The sequence below is a fragment of the Micromys minutus genome (assembly GCF_963924665.1).
Source record: "Micromys minutus genome assembly, chromosome: 5".
In the NCBI taxonomy this organism is placed as follows: Eukaryota; Metazoa; Chordata; class Mammalia; order Rodentia; family Muridae; genus Micromys; species Micromys minutus.
In genome coordinates this window covers 82393919-82417930 of record NC_137974.1, presented here as the reverse complement: position 1 = coordinate 82417930, position 24012 = coordinate 82393919, and the positions used below count along the sequence as shown (strand labels likewise).

The 24012-nt window shown below is 42.9% G+C and overlaps 1 protein-coding gene across 1 annotated transcript in view; it reads right to left on the bottom strand.

Annotated features, from left to right (window-relative positions):
* TMEM182 (transmembrane protein 182) overlaps positions 1-23309 on the bottom strand; it is a 51538-nt gene extending 28229 nt beyond the window's left edge. Inside the window, exons 1-3 of the mRNA XM_080917021.1 lie at positions 23047-23309; positions 22734-22833; positions 21273-21371 (exon numbers count right to left, since the gene is read on the bottom strand). Of these exons, the coding sequence (XP_080773147.1) occupies positions 21273-21371; positions 22734-22833; positions 23047-23178 (331 nt within the window). The 5' untranslated portion in view covers positions 23179-23309. The remainder of the gene's footprint in view (positions 1-21272; positions 21372-22733; positions 22834-23046) is intronic.
* Positions 23310-24012: the final 703 nt, after the last annotated feature.

Below are 24012 nucleotides of genomic sequence, written 5' to 3'. Positions count from 1 at the left end.
GAGGAAAAGACAGACAAGTCCTTGTAGTGTTAAATGAGGGTTCATGGTGGGGCTGCCTTTGAGCCAAGCCACTGGGGCAGGGATGGAAGAAGCAATGATGTTACTTAGTTACCATGGTGATGAGAAACCACCAAGGAAAATGAACAGCCTCGTTGGCTTTTACTCACATACCCAAGAGTTTAGAAACTTCTTGACATTTTGTAACATTATGACTTAGACGGTGAGACTTCTTTCACACAGAGGAAGAGCGAGAAAAGTCAACTGGGCGACCACAGCCACACCTCTCTTGTGTTTGTACACACCAATCCAGTTACAAATGTTTTCTCTGTAGCTCAGAAACACCTACCATTCCCTCTTCAAACCTTGATCTATGTGTATAGGGGCATATATGTGCGCATATGTAAAATATGCACCTTGTGGTTATATCGGTATATCTAAAGTAAATCTAGGATAACAAAGAATCTTCAGGAGCACATGAGTTGAATACATAAGCTCTATGTAGCCAATACCATACAGGGTTTCTTCTGCTTAATCACTGTCTGGTTCTCATGACTGCTTCCGTAGCATTTGAAGAATAGTCTACACATGTTCAAAGTGAATTTCCACTAGGTACATTCATGGGGAGTGACTGGATAAACTTAAACCTTCAAACAATATGCTGTGGTCATGTCTACTGTACTTTTACAATATGTGTGTGTGTGTGTGTGTGTGTGTGCACCTCAGATAAACACAAAGCTGGTTTATCCAATAAAATATGTCCAACACAACTTTTGGGAGCTTCAGATGCTGGACAAAGCAAAGCCTCATTCCCACCTCCCTCCAGCACAAGCGGGCACCTCCGATGCATGTTACTGCAGCATGAAGCAAGATGCTTGTCACGTAAGGCAGCAATACTGTCCCTCATGTCCTTGTGCTGCTTGTCTTGGCAGTGACAAACAGGACTAAAAATACAGGAGCTTCTGCCCCAAGGCAGGAGGACAGTCTGTACAATGTGTCCACATCTGTGACCTGACCCGGCTCAGGCAGCCACCTGGCACCATCAGCAGGGCCAAAGACGCAGTGAGAGGCCCAGCGACTATTAATCTCCCTGCTATAAAACTAGCCAAGGTGTCCAGGAGGAAGTATGTTGGGCAGAATGGAGAGAGTTACCCCTTCACTCTGGCTTGAGGAAGCCTGTGTTTCTTCCAGAAGAGAGGAGAAAATTCAGGAGTAAGTCATTCATGCCATTGATCCCACTAATGCCTCCCGAGGAAACTGAGGGTAGAAATGGAGTCTTTGTCAACTCTGGGAGAGAGGGCTTTGCATGGCCAGAGGCAGCAATGGCAGTAGCTGCAGTTATGGGAATATGTCTTGTCCCCAACATACAATGGTCCCACTTGAAATTTCCCAACTTTAACCAGGTCTGCAGTCAGTAGATGTGGTAACCTGAACTGATCTTTCCCCAGGCTAGCAGCATGGGTCTGCTCTTCCAATTGTCTGCAGCATGAACCAGCTGCAGTTTCCAGTCAGGTCTGTCCTCCCATGGGGAACTCAACCAGGACCTAGAGCTGGCTGGCTATGTTTAACTAGAACATGACCATCTTCAACACGCGATGGCTTCATCAGGACACATCTCCCTGTAAGCCAGGGAATGTCTCTGACAGTACAGTAAAGCTGGATCTCAGCAGCATCCAGAAGGTTGTTGTTTGGCGTGGTGAAGAAGGAGACAGTGTGTACAAAGTCCTGTGATGTTTGGTCTGAGAGAGCACATGAGTGTCCTGGGCTTACCCTTCAGCTCAGAGGAAAAGCACTATTCTCAGCAGGCTTCAAGGACTCTGCAAAGCTCTTTCTAATCAGTCTTCCTCCTTATGAAGTTTCTCTCTTTCCTGCTCCACATCCAAATGCTGAAGGTCCAACCTCAGACCCAGTGAGAGATCGCTAGCAAGTCAGAGGCTTTGGGAAAGGAAACGAGTTTGAATGTGCTTACAAGGTTGGAGTCCTATAATAGAATCAGTGACCTCATAAGATGAGGAAAACAGGACTTGTGTCTCTCTGCCAAGCAAGGGAGGTATCAGAAGATAGGCAACAGAGGTCCTCCCTGGAACTCAGCCACAGCCCACCCTGACTCCCTCCCTCCTCAACAGGAACAAACAAAGCCCTGTTCTTAGGCCATCCACGCCAGCGTGTTTATGACAGCAGCCTGACAGAAGGCACTACTTGCCCTCTAGGACCTGATCGTCACCCTTCTCTCTTTGACAGGTCATAGCAAGTTCTGTCCTTGCCACACACAAAGCTGATGGATAGGCCAAGTAGGAAAGCAGACAGACCTGAGAGATGGAATGCCTATCTGATGATCAACAGGTGATGAGATATATTATCTCTGTCCTATGACCCTAGGCCTGTTTCTTGGCTTCTCCAGGCCCCAGTTTCCTTCCTTAATATGTGACAATGATGATAACCCATTTTCTGGCGCTATAATCCTAAGGCACAACACCTGACCCAAGGAGTCATTTACGTTCTTGACACAGGCCAGACTCCAGAATGAAGGCTTTACACTCCAGTCTCTCCGTGTGTACACCCACTCCCACCCCTGAAACATAAACTCCCTCTGAAGCAGGCAGAGACTCGCTAGTCTTTCTAACGCAAGTGGAACCTTGCTTGACATGAAATACATGCACAATAGACTATGAATGAGTGTATGATCATTAGCTCTCCAGTTAATCTTCATTGGAGTTCCAAGATTAATGGGCCATGCAGTGCTCATGGGAACAAAGTTAAGCTAATTAGTTCAAAGGGAAATAAATAAATCTACTGTCTAGACCTCTTGGCCTCAGTGGCTGAATCTTCACTAGGGAGAAATAGTCCCCAAAGAAGGGAGAGCTAATCAAACTGATGCTAACACCTGGGCTCCGGAGCTGTCTTCCATCCCTGTATTTCTTTGTGTCCTCACACAGGAATGGGTACCTAAGAAGCAAGGGCATGAGGGTTTCTAGGACCTCCTGCCTTGACTCCAGCCTCATTCTGAACACCTAAGGCAGGTCAAGTTAGCCGCCCACTGATTTCCTCGTCATTCAACAGAAAAATCTTATTGGCATCTGAAAGAAAGTTCCATTGGCCTCAACAGCAAGCCACAAAAGGTGACATTCATGAAACTACTTTATTCACACATTTTTTTAAAATATAAAATTACAATCTCCTTGTCCAAAATTGTTGAGCATATCCTGGGAAGTCAATAGCAAGTCATGAGCAAGAATCCCTGGAATCTTGTAAAAATTATATTCAGTGTGTCCTGGGATCTTGCAAGGATTCTACTCTGAGTGCCTGGGATCTTGGAAGGAATTTTATCTTGTGTGTCCTTTGAGATCTTGTGAGGATTCTACTTTGAGTGACTGGGATCTTGGCTTCTTTATTTTTCTATTTTAGATGAGTTGATTATGCAAATTCCTAACATCCTGGAAATCAGATTTTTTTTTCAGAAAAGCGTGAGGCCTTTCATTAACGGATGTGATTATAAATACAGAGCCTCCTTCAGATGTAACTCAAGATATTTCTACCATCCTACCAACAAGAAAATTGTTTAAGGATTACGGTGTTAATTTGCTGTGTATTTCATAAGACACACTACCACCACAACAAAACACAATCAGCAAGTAAATCGAATCCCATTCTTGCAGACGCCAAACTGAAACTCTGTCTTATGTCAGGTACTGTGGCTGATAATCAATTACTGATGCTGCCTCGTAAAATCAAAAATGCACAAAGTGTAGAGAAATGCTCAATAGCATGGTGGTCAGTGATGGGCTGTGCGGATGGATGCTGAGAACAACAGGTTGATGGTGCTTTACACAGAATATTGGAAGGATCCCAGGCCCCATTTCAATACATTGCTTAAAGCTTATTGTGGAAAGTGATTTTGAGAGGAGTCCCAAGACAGCACAAACAAGAAAGAGAAAATGGAGGTGGGGAATAGTTGGACCTGCCAGTGGTTTGTATAAAGATGCAGGACAACGGTAGGCTTGATGCTAGAGAGGGGGCCTAGGAAGAAGTAAGATATATTGAATTATGCTCCTTGTGAGATAGTCATTTTTCTAAGTAACAGTTCTGCCTCAGGTTTTATGGCTTTCCTCCAGAAATTTTTTTTAATCACTAATTAACCCTTTAAATCTTGACTATAGATCCTCACCACATATTGGTGTCCAAACAATGAAGGAAACTATTAGGTTTTGCACGAGAGATGCTAATAAGAGAACGGCAACGTTTTGAGATAAAGCACTGAAAACCCAGCAGTACTTCATGGATATGAAATTGTCTGGTGGGGAAAGTGAATGAGGCAGGGGCTGTTCCCAAGGAACAGAAGCTAAACTGACAAGACACAGTTTCCCAAAGAAAGTAAAAACACGAGCAGAAGAGGCCAGCGCCCGCTGGGATGGCATTCTGCCAGAACTCCGTGTTTTGAGTCCATCAGTTGATGTCCCTGAAAGGGGGGGTTTGCCAGTGCAGAAGCAGGAGCTGGCTGGGTTCAGTCATGACTCACATGTGCTAGGAGGCAGTCTTAAGAAAGGACATGCAAGATATGCAACTCCATAAAACAAAGGAGACAGTTGGGGCATCTGTGACACCCACAGTTACTCTGTGACGAACTTTCTTATGTTAGCAAGTCTGGGTCCTGCCATGCTAATGCCTGCTGTTCAGGTAAGTTGATAATTTTAAATTAAAAGGACTAAGTAAGGGAGCAGCACAGGTCACTGCAGAGAACTCAGGTCACACCTCCTTGTCTGTCAGATGTGTGGAGCTTCCAAGGACCAAGACTCTTCCTTCTGGTTCCATCCCAGAAATCTCAATTCTCCTAGCTCTTGGCAAAGAAGAAACCACAAATTGGCCAGTGCACTTGGATGCAGGTTTTTCACAGGAAGTTATCCTGTACTTTGGGACATCCTGGAGACAATTACCTGTAATCCGGCATCCATTGTGCAGGCTCAGCCAACTTTGGACTCCAGCTGTGTGGTGTTTCTCCAAACCCACAGGTTTTGTCTAAAAACCATTTACCCAGTTCCCCTCCCCCAGAATTCACCCCACCCCACCCCACCCCCATTCTTATGCATCTTTTTCTTAAAAAGCAAATGAAAATTTCAGAATTAGGCTTGGCTAGTGGGTGAATTGCCGAGTTGTTTTTTCCCTTTATCCATGAACTCAATTTGTAAATCTTTTCATCTACTACCAACCTTCACGGGGCCAAAGGAAGGCTTTCCCGTGATCCCCACAGTGGACTCAGCATCATCTTCTCACCATTAAACAAGACGCATGGGCCTGACCTTCAAAGTCAGCCTTTGAAAACTACCCCCAGAAGCACCGGGCAGGAATCTGCCCTCCTCCAAGGGTTCACTCTAAGGAGTGCAGTGGAAATACACACCAGCCCAGCTTGGCTCACTCTCCTCTTCTCCACTGGCTCTCCTAGCACTAATAGCCATGTGCTCTTCAGAACTATCCTCCCTGGCTTTCTATTTCTTCTCGTGAGCCTCACAGGCCACTTCTGCACACTATATACCCCGTTGTGATGATCTGTGTATCCTGAATTTCTGAGTCCCTGCTGCAAAGAAGCAGCTCCTTCTTTCTTTTTTTTTCTTTTTTCTTTTTCTTTTTCTTCTTCTTTTTTTTTTTTTTTTTTTTTTTTTTTTTTTTTGTAGACACAATATTGTAGAATTCAGGTGAATCTGCTTTTCAAATTTGTATAAGTTTATCATTGTATTTATTAACAATGATAGCTATTCTTAACTTTTACATAATGTTCCAGTGTCTGCATTCATTGATGGTTGACCTACATTAAAGTCTATTTTTTTCCTTACAACTTTATTTAAAAAGAGACAGGTACAGATTTTTAAAAGCATTTTAGCAATTCTTTTAGAGGTTTGATAGCATGCATTGAAATCCCACTAGTTACCATAAGCATAAAGTACATGTAGAACAGAATGTAACATGGAAACAGTCAGAGTTTCCTTGGTGTGTATAGATTAAACATAATGATCTTTGAACACCAAAAATTGCCACAAGGCTATATTCTTAGCTCTTGGATTATTAATGATTTAAGGTCCAGGTGTACCACACTCTGACAGGGTGCTATACACTTTTTTTCCTAAGAAGGACTGAGGCTTTCACTATTTGGCCTTTGTTATTCTTGAGCTTCATATGACCTGCAAGTTGTTTCTGGGGTATTCAGAGCTTTCCAATTATCCAATTATCAGTGACTACATATTATTTCTGATCTTTTGTGACTGGGTTACCTCACTCAGGATGATATTCTCTAGATGCATCTATTTTCCTAGGAATTTCATAAAGTCATTGTTTTTAATAGCTGAGTAGTACTCCATTGTGTAAATATACCACAATTTTTGTATCCATTCATCTACTGAAGGGAATCTGGGCTCTTTCTAGTTTCTGGCCATTATAAATAGGGCTGCTATGAACATTGTGGTGCATGCGTCCTTATTGTATGTTAAAGCAGCTCTTTCAAGCCACTCATTTGTAAGGAGAAAACCAGTCAAAGGTCCAGGGCATGGCTCTTACAGCTACTCCCTGTGTTTGTAGGGGATCTTGTTTTATGCACTTATCTCTGTGAACCAACACAGTTTTGGAAGACTTCCCTCCCTAGCTACTAGACACAGGGAGCTGTTAGAGCAAACATCTCCTGATTGTGGGACAACTGCTGTTGCTCTGGAAACAAATTAAGAAGTTGACTTTCATAGACATTCCACAGAACATTGGCCGCACTAAAGCAAAAGACCACAGATGTAAGCTTAGCCTTGGCCATGAACTGATAGGAGGTTTAAGAATACAAGAAAACCTCACATTAAATGAGGAAAGCACATTTTTAAATACTTGCTTTACAACTCAGCTTTATTTTATCTCAGTAACCCCAAACACGAAAAGAGCAGAAACACAGGAAAAAGGGGGAGGACAATTACTCACTATACCAAAACTAAGAAGGTAAGTTTGAACCTTCAAAAATAATCAGCATGATTTATCTTAAATTATTATGAGGAAAACAACAAACAAAACAGTTTTCATTTGTCATAGTTAGGGTTTCACTGCTATGAACAGACACCATGACCAAGGCAAGTCTTATAAGGGACAACATTTAATTGGGGCTGGTTAATGGAGGTTCAGAGGTTCAGTCCATCAGCATCAAGGTGGGAGCATGGCAACATCCAGGCAGGCATGGTGCAGGAGAAGCTGAGAGTTCAGCCTCTTGTTTCGAAGACAAACAGAAGACTGGCTTCCAGGAAGCTAGGTTGAGGGTCTTAAAGCCCATACCCACAGTGACACAGTTACTCTAAAAAGGCCACACCTACTCCAACAAGGCCACGCCCTCTCCAACAGGACAAGACCTCCAAATAGTGCCACTTACTGAAACAAGCATATTCAAACCACCACACCATTACAATGCTATACATGATTAAAGTCTCTTAGGTTTTTTTATGAACCACATCCACAATGAAAATTCTACAGATACTTCAGACTGTGGAAAGTTAAGAGTATTGCAGATGGGTAACCAAACCCTTCATGGGTTATCCTTAGTAGCTATATCTCACCTGTTTCTGTATCTAGCACTCTTTCTACAACCATGTAAAATTATCTTGATATATCCCCTTGGCAGACCATTAGCTCTCACAAGTCCAAAGGTGAAGAATGTCAATATTCGTGTCTGAAACCTGTTCTGCTGTAACTTTAATACCTGACGTCTCACCAAACGATTTGTAAGTGCCTTGGTTTGTTACTTTCTTTGCTCTATGACTGCAAATGATCGTGTAATCCCCTTCTAAGGTAGAAGACAGGGGCCGGCGAGTGGGATCCATGTTCTTAGGCCCCTCCCACTGATTCTTGGAGAAGAATTGGGCAGCAGTTATTCCTTTTGGAAGGATATCTTGTTCATGTTGATATCACCAAAAGATTAATTATGATGCCAGAAATCAGCATGGAGGACTAGAGAGATGGCTCAGTGGTTAAAAGCACCGACTGCTCTTCCAGAGGTCCTGAGTTCAAATTTCAGCAACCACATGGTGGCTCACAACCATCTGTAATAAGATCTGTAGCCCTCTTCTGGTATGTCTGAAGACAGTTTCAATATATATATTGAATACGTATGAATATTATATATATATATATATATATATACATATACATACATACATACATATACACATATATACATATACATATATATATGTGTGTGTATATATATATATATATATATATATATATATATATATATATATATATATATATATATATTAAGAAAAAGAAATCAGCATGGAGGCAGCTGATAGTTTAGAAGCATCATTGAGTGGAAAAAACCTAAACTTCTTTTCTTTGGCTTCCAAGTGGCTGTTTCAAACACTGCATTGGCCCAACTAAGATTCTCATGTAACACACAAAAGCATAGCATGTCAGGCGTCATGAGCATCACATATAATGTTAGCTTCATGCAAGTTTCCTTTGCTCTTTAGACTTGTAATGAGAAAGAAAATTAAATCATTTTATAGTGTTACTAGGCAGCAGCAACTTTCCTACTGAAGACAAGCGACTCCCTGACCCACCCCAGCACTACAATCAGGCAAACTGTCACCTGACCAATAAAACCAGCTCTGCCCCCCCCCCCCCAACCCTCACTGCATCATCAGTGATGGTGATGGTTTGTATAAGTACAGTCCATGGAGTGGCACAATTAGAAGGCATGATTCTGTTGGAATAGGTGTGGCACTGTGGGCATTAAGGCCCTCATCCTAGCTGCCTGGAAGCCAGTATCCTGCTAGCAGCCTTCAGATGGAGATGTAGAACTCTCAGCTCCTCCTGCACCGTGCCTGGTTGAGTGCTGCCATGGTCCTGCCTTAATGATACTGGACTGAACCTCTGAACCTGCAAGCCAGCCCCAATTAAATGTTGTCCTTCTAAGAGTTGCCTTGGTCATGGAGTCTGTTCACAGCAGTCAAACCCTAACTAATAAGTCACCCTAAAATTTGCTTAGGGTTCCAGAGGGATGCATTTCCAGTCAGAATTCTGCTGCTTTTCTAACTATGCTGAGAGGAAAAAAATTTTTTTTCTGTCTTCTTAATCTTCTCAACCGGCCTTTGTGAACTATGTGTCTCTTCCTGACTCACTGAAGCGCCCAGATTTGGTTCCGTGGTCTATGAGTCCAGTTGTATTAGTGGGCTTAACTGAAAGAAATACCAGAGGTAAAACATTCCACTAAATAGTATTTTCTGTTGCCTTGGTGGTTAGCTCCAAGGTTCCCAATAAAAGTTCCCTGGGCTGGCCCCTGCTCTTCTCTCTGATTGTGTCAGTGGAATATTCTGGGGCTGTTGTTGCACTGACCTGTCCATCTGTCTGCACTGTGCAAAGAGTTCCCTCTTGTTCTGAAGCTTTAAAGATAACTCCAGACCAGGATGGCTAGCTGTACGTTTCCTGCCTTTAACCTGAGACTCTAATCTCAGGGCTGACATAATATTCACTTAGCATGCTCAAATGCTTGCAAAGCCTGCCCACCCTTCCTCCTCTCCAGTATTTGTAGCTCCATCTTTCTAGTTGCTAAGGACAAAAAAGGGGTTACCACTCAGTGTTCCCTATGTCACCTCCTACATCTAATCCATCGGTAAATCCCACCAGCTGTCCCTACATCGCACAACCAGCTAAGGAGACCTGTGCTTCCAGGAAGATGAGGTAAACACACTTGTTTCTATTCTCTCTTCTCAGCACAACTAACCACCCTGGCTATCACATAAAATGCAAGTTAAAAATATCCATAAAGCTGGATATCAGAAGGCAGGCAAGCTAGGGACCTTGAGACTCAAGGAACAGCACAGTGGTGAAAAGCCAGGGTGTTCTTGTTGCCCTGCATGTCCCAGAACTGGAATCAAGAAGATACACAGATAGCTTAAAAGGGAAACAACCCCCCTCCTCTGCTTAGAAGACTATACAAGCAACCATTCAGCTAGTTCAAAACTGGCCCTCCTATTGGCCAAATGGTAGAGGAGAAGCAAAGGAACCCAAGAGTCCCTTTCCCTAAACCCCATGGCAAAGATGCTATCTCAGCTCATGCACTATACATCCAAGACATCTGGGCATCTATCCCCTCCAAGTGGCAGCAAGACCATCCTCCATGGTAACAGTAGAGAGCATGTGGGGTACCAGGACTGCCAGTCATCAGAGACAGAGACGTAGAGTTTTGTGACCAGCATGGAGTTATGGAAGGCCTACTGGAGAAGTAGGGTATTCACCATCTTACTTCCCACTTCTCCCAAGTTCTACCCTGGTGAGCGAAGGCTATAGGTAGAATTCTAATGGTGCCTCAACCAGCCAGGCCAGAGTCAGGAGAAGCATATGTAAGACAAGGCCCTGAAGTGGAAACTTCTACTTTGCTTGGGAAGTCAGTTATGTCAAATGATGTTTTGCTGGGGCACACAGGTGAAAAGATGTCTTGCTAAAACAGACACATGAAAAATTTTTTTTCCTAAAGCAGACACAGGTGAAGGGATGTTTTGCTATAGCAGACATGTGAAAGAACGGGTGATGAGGGAGTATAAATGTGACCCCACAGATAGCGGGAACAGGAGCTTTGCTTTGCTTTGCTTTGCTCTGCCTCACTGTTCTTCACTAACAACATGCAAGTATTGGTTCGTCTGATATAACGTTGTTGAGTTCCACTTGGGGTAACACTGCCATTGAGAAAAACATGTCAAAGAACTGATCCTGAGGTTCCTGGGGTATCTTGTGGATTTGGTGGCCTCAGGCTGGTGGAGAGCATTGTGGTTTCTTCGGGGTTGGACTACAGCTGCTGGTTCGTGCCTGGTGACTGTCTGCCAAGAGGACTGGACTGAAGCAGACAGCTTGTGTGTGGTGTTTGCTTGCCCAGAGGACATGTCTGTAGCTTCTGGGTTGTATTTGGTATTTGCTGTTGACAATGAAGATTTAGCCTTGTCCCTAAAGAACTATTGCTGAACAGGTCCACTCCCCCCATATACTAATAACTTTTCTCTTCCACTACTTCTGCTGGGTTGGTGGGCAAGATGGGAGGTTGAACCCTTATTAGAGTAGGTTGGAAAAAAATTTATGCCTACAAAGCCCTCACTGTCATCATAACAAGGAGCACACACACAGGTGTCACAAGTTATGGAGGGAGATGCTAAGAAACCACCTCCAGGGAGTGTCCACGAAGCCACACCCATCCTTGCCCTCTCCAGAGTAGTGTCAAGAAAAGCTGACTTAAATCACAGTTTTAAACAAGTTCCATGATCATATAACAGCCTATTCACTAACTGAATTCCAATTTAAGCATGGCAAGATCAGGGAAATTGTGACATCAAGGAAGACCTGAGTCTTCAGATGCCAAGGCCAAGGTGCAGAGACTTTCTAGCTGATGAGTCCTTTGAAGTGGTTCCTATGAAAACGCTTCAGAAACAATTTGAAAATCGTAGAACCCAACAAAAACCGGGAGGGACAATAAGCATTTTAAAATAAAAACTGAGTTACCTAAATGAAACAAGGGAAGTGAAAACAAGCAATAAATGTGTTAGATTCCCAGATGCAGAGAAGGAAGGAGAGAGTCGGTGGGGTTTGGAGGAAGTAACGGAAATTCCTTTATCTGAACAAGACATAAACAGACAAAAGTGAACAGAGACCACAGAAATTATAACAAAATTATAATTTGTGAAATTATAACAAAATATGGAGGCTGGGTGTCTTCTGTGTCTCATAGGTAGAAGAAATAGGATCAGGCTGGAAAAATAAACGTTCAGGAAAATGCTTGCTAAAAGTTTTCAAAGTCACCAAAAGCTATAAACGTGCAGACCAGAGTAAAGTCCAAACAACAACAACAACAAAAACCAAAGAAATTCACAGTAAAACTGTAACAACGGTGACAAATGTGTCAGACTTCTCTGGCTCTTGCAGAAGGCAAAGGAAAGTATCCTCAAAACAGTGATGAAGGGTGACTTTTCAGAGACAAAAACAAAAAAATTATCAGTGAATATTTATTTATCACCAGTGAGGGGTTGGGGGCACTGGGTACTTCTTCAAGATTCAGACAAAATACCTCGACTGAGCACAACATCCAACAATGACAGAGATGCCACTAGGTCACAATGAGAAACCAGCCACCATCACAACAGTTCAAAAGCACAAAGAGATTCTTCCAAATGAAAACAGAACAACCATGCCCCTGCTAACTTTGACAACCAGAACCTGCACAAAAATTGACTGGCACATAATAACATGTAGTCATCAAACCTTTGTTGAACGAATTTTAAGCAATAACCAGATAAAGAATGCCAGATGCCGGTCAAGTCACATGCCATGCTATTAAACAATGACATTACTAACAGAGTGGTCTTTATAATAACCACAGTAAAAATTTATTCTGTGTGAAAATTGTACCAAAATCTGATGTGGACATGCATACATGCATGTACACACATGCAGGACAAGAAAGATTCCATGAGGGAGAAGCTGTGATGAATGCTTCGGGGCTGATGGTGCCCTATCCTGGGAGTTCTGAATGGAGGGGCATCATACAAGTAGCTGACATCTATTGGAAAACAAACATGGCAACTGTTCTGCTAAGTACTCATGCTGCTATCTCCCTCTGTTCTGCTCACAGATGTATGAAGTGGCTTCTATTTTTATGTCCCTTTTACAAACCAATTTGGAACAGAAGCTGTTGTGAGTACACTTAGCTCAAGTGCTCTCGGCCAGCGGCTAAGCAGAGGCTGGAAGCTTGGTTTGTAATTCCTCACAGAAGCTGGCTGAGCGCCAGTCCCTATGTGACACCTTCTCTGCGCAGCCTATGTCTGGTCCCAAAGGACTTGGTGCCATGGAGACATTTCAGCTGCCCAAGAGAGTTCATTGCAGCCCAGCCTTCCCTTTACTGATGTTAGAACTTACACCATCCTAAACCCCTCTACAGCCTTTTACTTCTGTCAAAGTGCTGGGCTGTATAGTTCTGGTTGTGTGTGTGTCTGTGTGTGGTGTGGGTGTGTGTGTGTTGTTGTTGTTGTTGTTGATGATGATGATGTTGTTGTGTTTTGCCTTATATATACCATGACAGTTTTAAGAAGGCAGGAATTCCAGGATTATCCTGACACATTCAGAATAGTGTAAGGTCGGGTAAACTGCAGGCACTTAGTAATCTTAAAAAAATTATTCCAGTTGACACTCTGATATTGCCTTCGGTGGAAAGGCCCCTGACTGGGAGCCAAAACAATAATGTTTACAGACAAGAGGCATAGGTGGACTCTCCGCTCCCTTTGGGGTTTTGTACTCTGTGGCTGTGTGCTGAGGACAGAAGCCAGGTAGCATGTAGGCAGAGTGAGCATGTGGAATCCAACCTTGGATCAAAGTTTTCTGAAAACCAACAATAGCTTTGATGAAATATGAGTAATAACAAAAGTACAATGATCAGTGTGGACACAGAACACTTGTAGCCATACTTTTCAAGTGACATGGAACAGTCACTACTAATAATACTGATAATCATAAGTCACTAAGAAGGGCTAGAGAGATGGCTCAGTGGTTAGAGCACTGACTGCTCTTCCAGAGGTCCTGAGTTCAAGTCCCAGCAACCACATGATGGCTCACAACCATCTGTAATGGGATCACATGCCCTCTTCTGGTGTGACTGAAGACAGCGACAGTGTAGTCATATACATAAAATTAACAAATATTCTTTTTGAAAAAGTCACGAAAGGACATGGAATGGTATGCATAGTTTCCTTGAAAAATAAAAATAAGGCACAGTTATATATAAAGGACTTGAGTTGCCATGATGTTGGTGTCTGTGGGGTAGGTCCTGGAACCAATGGTCTCAGTCTCACAATCTTGGGGAACAAGTATGATTCTAAAAAGTGTATGCTTTGGGATGAAAATGTTGGGACTGGATGTCTAAAAGTCCCCAGTGGTCTCGTTAGAGGACATTATTTGTGTGTGTGTGTACCAACCCCACCTCTGTTGCCCAGAATACCTGCTGACATCTAGAGACAATGTTTAATAGTCACAAGTGTAAGGTCACTACCGGGTCACTGGGTGGAAGCTAGTCATCCTGTAGACCATCCAGCAATGCCCCTGATACTCTCCACAGCAGAAGACCGGCCAGCCCATCATCCAAGATGCCAAGATTGAGAAGGTTTGCTCTGCTGCTCCTCTTGAGAAGGAAATTCCACTTTTGAGCAGCAGATGATTTTATAGATGCATATAGAGGTGAGAACCTGTCCTCTCAAAAGAAAGCCCAGCTACAGTGCTGAGGACAACTGTATGGTCTTAGGTTTAATTTTCAGAAAGCAAATCACGTCCCAACCCAAGAAATTCCTGAATAAATTTCAGATAATATGAAATAGCTTCCTCCCAAAGAGTAATTTTTAACTGTAACTTTGATACTGGCTCCAGGATGCGCAGAGCCAATTCTTTCCTTGGGCTTAGTGTGGAGTTGTGGGGGTGCTACTCACACCGAAGCCACGGGGAGCCTATGTTGGGGGCTCATACATGGAACATCAGCTGCTAACCAGGGACTGCAGACACTGTGTAATACATGACGAGTCTGTAGTCATGGCTGTGTGGGAGCAAAGGTTTGAAAGAATAGCAGAAAATCAAGTTGATGTTAAGATATTTCCAAGTTCTAGGTACTTGGCATTATGGGAAAAAATGGCTAGATATCTTTTTTTATTCAATTTGAGAGTGCACTTTTTTAATTAGGTAAACTTGAAGTATTTAAAGTATTTGTTAAATTTAGAACCATGTCTAGAGCCAGCATAAACACTTTAAAATTAATAAATAAGCCAGAAACACACCAGAAAATTCACCTACCAGTAGAGAACAGAAGACCAGTCTGGTAAGATCATTTGCCACTGTGTCTCCTATACTTGAAGCATTTACTTTAACCTTACTCAAACTGAATTCATTCCTGGACTAGATCAAACAGTCAAATGTCAGCACATGCATTTCAAAATGACATTTTTGCTTCATGCAGCGCAGTAAGATGAGTTTGCGTGTGTGGCGGCTTGTGTAAGACCCACTGGTCATTCTGTGTCCTTATGGTGGCTATCCCAAGCCTCAGTGTTGGCTGAGCAGCTCTCCCCTTTCTTACCAAACACTCCCTAACATCCCAGAGAGGTTTCCCACTCCCAGCCCTCTGTGGCCCCGCCCCTTTACGAGGACCAAGGCATCTTAATCTGTCCCTGGGGAGAAGGAAAAAGAAAGGCAAGCCTAGAGCTGGACTTGGCTCTCGGGCCAATTAGAAGGCCATAAAATGTGCAGGAACTGGAAATGAGTTCCCCAGGGGGTGAGAAGGGCATTACCAGAGAAAGGAGCCTCAAGTTCAGTTTAAGAATAAACAATGAGCCAGAATGCACTGTAGAGCAGAGGTCTGGAAATCCAGAGTGGGACCAGCAGGGCAGGCAGGTTTAGGGAGAGAGGAAGGAGTCAGAAATAGCAATCTTGATGGGTATCTCCAGCAGAACCCTTGGTGAGGAGAGGCTGTTATGGTCATTTGAGCAACTGCATCCTTAGCTCGTGATCCAGTTCCTTCCTGTGCTTCTTGCTTGTCTGCGTCTGTCGTTAGAGACCTTGTCTTAGGAACCTCCCCTCTGAGGGCTCTTCTGCTGGTCATTGTGTCCACAGCTACGCTGCCCCTGCTTTTGAGTTGATTGTCCTTCTTGTTTCTTGGCCTACACACACTGTACGCATTACAGCCTTCGTTCCTATGATTATTTTCTGAAAGATCCCGCATGATATCAAAACTCGCCCCTGACCTTTCTCACCGCTGACCTTTCTCACCGCTGACCTTTCTCACCGCTGACCGCTGTGCTAACTGATGCCTCTCAGAGGCAGATTCTGTGCGTCAAGCTTCTTATTTGCAAACTGGTTCCCCAATCAGCTCACATTGAATAAACACATCTGATACCAAAGTCTTGCCACATCTTCTAGCCACGCCCTCTTCTCTTCAGCTACACACTTCTGCCCTCATTACCTGTTCCTATTTGAGAATGGTTTTGTGCTCAGACCTAGTGAGCAGGCACCTGGTCTCAAACCTCCCAGTCACAACATAGAAAGATCTTTCTGTATTTGGATTCACCACTCACATACCTGAAATTGCAACCTAAAGAAGTAACCAAATTATGAAAAAACATTATATAAGAATCAAATTAATTGCATTAATAATATATTGTAATTATACACATAATAAATATATTTATATATTTATATATTATATATAACATTTTACATATTATATATTGTATGATGTATGATATATAATATGATATATGATATATAAATATTGTAATTTATTATTACATTTTAAATATATTATATATAATATTATATTTATTATTATATTTGAAATATATTATATAATAATATATTTATTATATAGTATATGTGACATAATAATGCTACACATATATTATATTATACTAATTAATCAATTTATTAAAACATATATAAAGATTTTCATCTGCAGACAGCGGTAAATATTAATTTTGAGAAACCAGAAAAAATCTGGAGGAATGTAAACTCTCATTAAACAGAATAATTTTGTATCTTAGTATATACAATGCATAAAACTATGTAGCGCATAAGCATGTAAAACGGACTAGAAGAAAAACAGCGTTCAAAAGGTATACTGGCAGGAGTACACCTACACACACAGCGCATTTCTGAGTGTGTTGTTTAAACCGAGTCCCACCTTCTGCTCCTGTCACCTCCAGCTTTCCTTCGTTTGGTGACGGAGGTCTACAACTTAGTCATGTTTGTCACTCCTTTGCAGGGTTCTCTTGCATTCTTACTCTACCTTGCAGATGGTTTCAACAGGATGCCAGCGCCCTGAGGTGGTTCCTTCACTTCTCTCTCAAGCCCTCACTTTCTGCCTTCCTCTCGTCTCATCTGTTAGAGTGGCACACAAAATCCAAAGCTCTATGTCCCCAGCTTTGGAACATGCAACAGCTTCATGAATAAGGATTGGCAGGAACCCACCATTGGCCGATGCTAATAAAACGTAAATGGACAGATGAATAACCTCTTGTGAAGTATAGGGGAAGCCTGGCTTCCACACAGCGTCACCACGGCTGGCACGGCTCCCGCACAACATCACCACGGCTTCCACACAACTTCATCATGGCTCCCATACAGCACCACCACACACACCCCACCCCCAGCATCACCATGGCAGCAACCTCGCTTGCGTTCTAAAGCACAGCTTTAGAATGGATCTCTCCTGTCTTTCTGCTGCGAGTTTCCCACTTGGGTTTACGTTTTACAGGAGGGCAGAGCAGACAAAGAATATCCAATACATAAACACTAGAGATGAGGCAGAGGATGGCTGGCTTTAGCTAATACCTGTGCTGGAAACGGAAAAGGGTAAAGAAGACTGGGAGGGGGAAGCAAGCTTACCAAAGAGGCAAAGCCCACAAGGATCCAAAGAGGGTCAGACCCCACCATTCACACTCTCGAAGGGATGATGGCACGTGATCGTCTGGAGCCAAGCAGACAAGACCCTCATTCCACAGAGCTTAGGATAAAATCTCTTAGAAACACCTAAACAACATAAGTACGCAGGTAAACAGGAAAGTTGTGTTTAGGGTAGAGTTAAGGGTGCTGTTAAAAGGGGGGAACTGGCCAAGTCCCGGTGCACACAGATGTGCCTGGAAGGAAAGAAAGCTAGGGAGCGGTGAACAGCCATGCCCAGGGCAGAGGGAAGGACAAACAGCAGAACCCGAAATTGAGTGAGCTCTCCATGTGCACATTCCATTTAATTCACCAAGGGAGGAAGGGAAGACAGAGAGGGAGGGAGTGGAAAGTAGGGGGAGGGAGAACAAGGAGGAGGGAGAGAGGGATGGAGAGAAGCCAGTGTGTAGCGCTGTGGTGGAGGGCATGAGTTTAGCTTTTATAGGACCTTGAGTCTCATCCCCAGCACTCAACTAACCAGAAAGCCTGTAATTCAGCTTAAAATTTTTCCCCTAAGTTAACTAAAGCGATTTAATCACTGGAAGTATGTGATTGATCCATTGGTGTTTCACACGCCAGGAAAATGCTCTACTGCTGAGCTGTTCCCAGCGTCTAACAGGAAGTTTAACACAAAGCCATGTTCCACAAAACTTCATGTCCTCATTGTGAAGCACTACAGCAATTTCTAGAGCCACTGATATGAATAAAAATAAAAATAAAGGTAGACTAGACTGTCTGTGCTACTGAGGAGCTAGAAGCTGGGGGAAGGAAATTACAGTAAGTGCAAGAACACCCAGGGATGGGGAGGGATGCTGGAGGTAGTGAGGACAATGGGGAATAGTAATTCAATTAGAGTGGAGTCCTCTTGAGAATTAACATGTCTCCTTTGTCATCTCCAATCAAACGAATGAACTATAATGACTTTAAACATGAAACAGGGAGAAAAACCTAAACCCTGCGGATCTCCGATGGGCTTACTTCAGAAACTTAGAATTAAGCCACCTTTTGCTAGGCTTGGACAACCCTCTGACAGTAATGATTTTCAGACTGTCTTTGAAGGGTTAAACATATTTAAAGGAAACACTGAACCAGAACCAAAGGTATGCACGGGTGGAAGACACAGAAAACACATGCTCTTATTTCTGTTCTCCGGACTTTCTTGCTGTGTCTCTGAGAAGGGAAATGTCTGTCTAGTCCAGGCTAGCCTTGAGCTTTCTCATCGGCCTCCTGAACACAGCCATGTACCACCAAACTCAGCCTCACGGCTTGAACTCAGCGTTTGCTTTCAGTGTAGTTTACACACTGCAGAGACAGAAGCCAGAGACTCCAGTCTTTGTGTGACTTCTGCCAATAGCCAGCTGTGTGCGCATGTGCCGCCATGATTTCACACAGGAGTCGATACTGACCAGCAGCCATTCTAGCACTCAGGTGAGTGGAAACTCATATTAGCAATTTTTTAGGCCATGATAGTTCCCAGTTTACAAACAATACCTCCAATTTAGTGAGAGCGGCTGTCATACCTGGTAATTAATCCTGGAAGCTATGGAGAGCTGCCTACAAAGTAACTTTGGGGCCTGGGGACTATGAGTGTCATCGACTAGAAAACACAAACACAGAAGTCAGATGGGCTGCTGTTCTAGAAACAAAGGACAACCCTGTTCATCATTATGAGATGACACAGAACGCATATCTTAATTCTGTTCTACAATATACCTTTGGTTCAGCTTTGCCCTTCTTACTGTGTTCAATAAAACAGTTGGTATTTTTTTTTATTGTATGCAGTTTTGTCGCTGGATCCAAATTACTGGCGTGATCATTACATGGGGTGCCACACAACAACTGCAAGAATAAATTGGAGCAGAATTTCTATGACATGCGTTTACTCTCTGTCTCCAACATCACTGTGCACAGAGGATGCATTTCATCTTCACAACTCTCCAGTATCCCCTAAAGGTACACAAGTTTTCGAATCTATGGCATCTAGGATACCTCTCTCGTGGGAGGACCGTCCATTTGAATGATAAGGATAATCTTGATATGAAGGTAATGACCGGAAATTCTGGAAGTCCAGCCCGCATATTACCTCTTAATTCACTCTATAAGAATCATGGTGAAGAAATAGCTTTGTGGCTTTCCTGTAACAAAAATAACTCCCTATGCTCTTGCCTGCCTCAGCTATGTTTTCTGCTCTCAGTGAGAGTGTCTACTCCCCCCAGGACACAGCCACATGAGGAAGACACAGAGGAGATACCTTTCCCAGTTCACAGTGGGAAGGAACACACACCATGGTCATTGTCCAAGGCCACACCGTCTTTTGGACTGTGTGGAGAAGCACAGTTCTAGATCATCTCGTCTTCATCTTTCTTCCCATCAGACTATTAGATACTTATTCCATTGAATGCCAAGGGACTGTCCCAAAGATACCATTGACGCTCATAATCATGAAATCATAATGTGTGTATTTTTTGACAGAAATAAGAAAAAAACAGTTGAGCCGTGAGTCGGAAGAGGAGCTCTTAAGTTCTGAGATGGTTAGTGCTACGTGTCAGAATGTGGTGCCTGGGCCACATGCGAGGCTGGGTATTCCTATGAAAGACTCATGTTTTGAGATCTCATTTCTGCCTATAATTAGCTGGCTTTGGTTTGAGTAGAGTGAATCACCCCCCATAAATGGGCGGGCCTCATTCAATAACCTGAAGGCCTTAAGAGCAAAGATGGGTCTCCTGAGGAAGAAAGGCTTTTGCCACACATCCTTAACGTTTGATAGGAGTGTCTACCCTGCCAGCTTCCTCAACAGACTTCGGACTTCCCAGGTCTACAATTAGCTGAGACAAATCCTTAAAATCAATAGATAGACAGTCAGACAGATGGGCAGATGATGGTCATAGACATGTGTCTGTCTGTCTGTATCTCTCCTCTTTCAGTCTCAGCTTCTACGCCTATGGTTTGATGCAGTTATGAGCTGGGAATACTCAGAAAAGCCATGTGCCTCTACCTTACCCACAATTCCTATTCTTCTTCTAATTCCATAAGTGGAACAGCGCAGCAATTGTTTAAGTAATCTACACATGGCCTAAAGTGTATAGAGAGACATGAGCAAGCTATATGAAAATCTATACCAGTCCATATAAAAGAATTCGGTGTCTGAGGATCAGGGTATCTCCAGGAATTTCCGGAACCAATCCACCAGGCACACAGGAAAAGATATATGTTCAGTTGCTCCTGGTCTCTAGAATATTGGCTAATATAATTTCAATCAAAACATTACATAATTTGGGGGTTTCTTTTCCCAGAGTAATACATTGACTCTCTGTGAGGTACTGAGAGCTTGTATCAACCCTTCACCCAAGAGCAATGTGCTAAATATGATTTCTAGTCAATTCTGTTGATGGTCCATCACAGTGAACAGAGTTAAATCACACTTTCTGACCAAGGTAGTATGATCACATTTCATTTGCAACAATTACAGAAAAAAATTAAGCCGGATGCATGCTACAGCTAGCTATAAATAGTACATATTTAACTAGGTATATGCAGGAAGCAGCACTTCCTGATAAACACCACTATCTTCCAAGTCAAAACTACATTTTAAGTTATTTGCTTAAATAGTGGGTGAACCACAATAGCTCCAATTTTTGATCAAGATGTATTCTAATTAAAGTTATAAACGATGTGTTAAAATATTGATGCTTTCCACTTAGCGGGTTAATATCAGATGGAGCATTATAATTACCGATGTTAAATTATCTTTCCTTGTAAAACCTTTTGAGCAAGCCAGTCCCAGGAGGCACCTGGGGGTCAGGAATACTTACTAATTGCCGAGTCGTAGGAGGTGGAGTTGTGCTCACCCCTCATGAAGGGGTACGGGGACAGGTAAGCATGTGTGCAGTTCTTGGATGGAGGCTGATTGGCTAGGAAGAAAAGCAAAGTAATGGTGTCCATTACTGAAGGCTCAGAGGTGACTCATGCTTAATGAAAGGGGACCCAGGAACAGGGACACAGAGCAAAACAAAAGTCTTGGCATATGGACAAACTTGGAGCCCTGCTTGGAGAGGAAATCTCTGCTGAAACACTGGGAACTCTCAAATGGAATTCGGTGGGAGAAACTCACACATCCCCATAGGGCTGGAGAACAGGGATGCAACCCGTTTATGTCCTCTTCCTACCAACAGGATGCCCAGCACAGGAGATATCCCAAGTATTCATTTTAGAAATCTAATGGAGTTGGGTTTAACGCTGACTCGCTCAGACCAACAATGTTTCCTGTGCATCCACCCCAACATCATGGGAACGGGTTGACATGGGAGAGCTACAACAATGAAGAATTCAAACAAAACCCCAGCACTGGAGGAAACCACGGGAATAACTTTTACAGAAAACTTAAAAATTTGTTCCATGTACACTTAGGTTTCAAAATCTGTGTTGTGGTTAAGATGACAGAGGTCACTGGAGATTTCCACGATCTAGTGGCAGGTTACAGAGGAAGGAAAGGAGCAAGGGGAACCGGAAATTTTGAAAATAAGACTGTAATCCGAACTAGTTATTAGGTTAATAACTAGTTCATTTATTGTTGAAGATAATAAGATGCCTACTAGCTACTGTCAGTGAACTGTTCTTCAAAGATAAACACAGCAGAAGAATTACGATTCAAGGGCTTTGTTATAATCTTCATGTTCCTGAACTTCAAAAGGGGAGCTTTGAATTTCCCTATATGAACACAAACACCAAATGGAAGAAGATTCTTGATATTGCCTACAAACTTGGATGAAGCCCAACCAAGGCGGCTTTCATCTGTTACCACTGGTAATTAAGTTTCATTACAAAAAAAAAATTAAAGATTAAAAAACTTTAAGCTATGAGTATAAAATAATACCTCTATTTCTGGGCTTTTGTATATGAAAATTCAGTTTAGAGCCAAATTAATTTCCGGAACACTTATTGGAAACATAGCAATAACAGACACTTGAAAAGAGTCTACCATAGACCAAAAAACAAAACAAAAAAAAAAATCTGCTTTTTAAATTAGAGGCAGTATATTTTACAAACGGGCAGAAAACCAGCAGGTACTCAAGTTTTATTATAAATATCCAGACCCCTACTTTTATGTGAGATTAGAAACTATCCCTACAGACATTTCTCCTGTAAGGAAGAAATCTGTTCGGGACCCGTTTGGTGCCCTGGAACCGACACTGCACAGTTAGGAATCCGACCCACTTGAATCTGTTTGCTTTCGTCTCACACAAAGGGAGAGGAACAAAGCCAGCCACACTTACTGTACCAGAACTTCCAGATGTTGGAGTTGTTCTCCTCTACTACGCCACCGAACCAACACCTCCAGAAAAAGCCTTCATGGTGAAAAGTGACGTTCTCTCCCTGCACAGAAGACAAACGCCCTGCTGTCATCCCCAAGAATTTTATCAAGGCTTCTACATCTTAATTCCTGTGATCCCCAGTGATGACCACTAGCTCCCCCAAGGAGCTCTCCTGGAAGAAATAGACACCCCACTGCCATTCTTCAAGAGGATTCATGAGGCTGCCCTCACTGCGACCAAAAACATGGATCGGAAATTTGAAGAAGAAACGCACATTCTGTTCACCTGAACACCTGCCCACTTCGGTCGCGAGAAGCCAGTAATCCGATCCAAAAGCTACCAAAAACAACAAAACCCCCAAAGTTCCGAAAAGAGCCCCAAAGAAAATGGCAACATTTAGTCGCATTTTCCCAGTCGACCGGTTGCCTTCCAAAGGAAGGAACAAACTGTCAACAGTGACAGCGAAGAAAGCAAGCCACTCTTGAGTCCTCAAGGTCTGGGGAGCAGGTCCTTGCAGGAGCTGTGCTCGCTTCTCATTTCCACCCTTTGCTCTCCCTGGGCTCCAACCCAGCAGCTGGGAATGGCTTGCTATTTTAAGATACTGATTGAGAAGCTTGCTTTCTCCCATGGGGATCAAAAAATAGCTGACCTTCGCCTGACTATAAAGAGACGAACTAGGCAGAGCACACTCGGATTATCACCGATGGTGTTGGGTAATCCATACAAGTGGAGAGGAGAAGGAACTGCAGGAGAACGCTGGGCTCTGTTCCGCCTTCCTGCATGAGCGTCTGAACAGACCCCTCTTAGGCTAACATGAACATGACAACCCGGAGAAATTTGCCAGGCTCCGAGGATCGTAAATCGACACTACCCAGAGCCAAGAGAGCTTTCGAAAACAATGGAATTTGTAATAGCCTCTTAATTACTTGTGGACATTCAGGGGAAGAGGATACCTAGGCTTGGTCCAGGTTTATAACTCAGACATTCAAATTATATCTAAAAATTACTTGACATCTAAAATCAAATGATATCAAAGGTCACTTATAGCAGGGGCAATAGAAAACAAAAGTTAAAGTTACTCAGCTTCCATCGGGACATAAAAAGCCTGTTTTCTGGCGGCTCATGAACCAGTTCACTCTAAGTAACCATCCCACAGCCAAATCAAAGTTTTAGATACATTGTTTTCTGGGCCTCCTTTTTTTACTCGTCTTTAATATCCGATTTTCTTACAATGTATGCC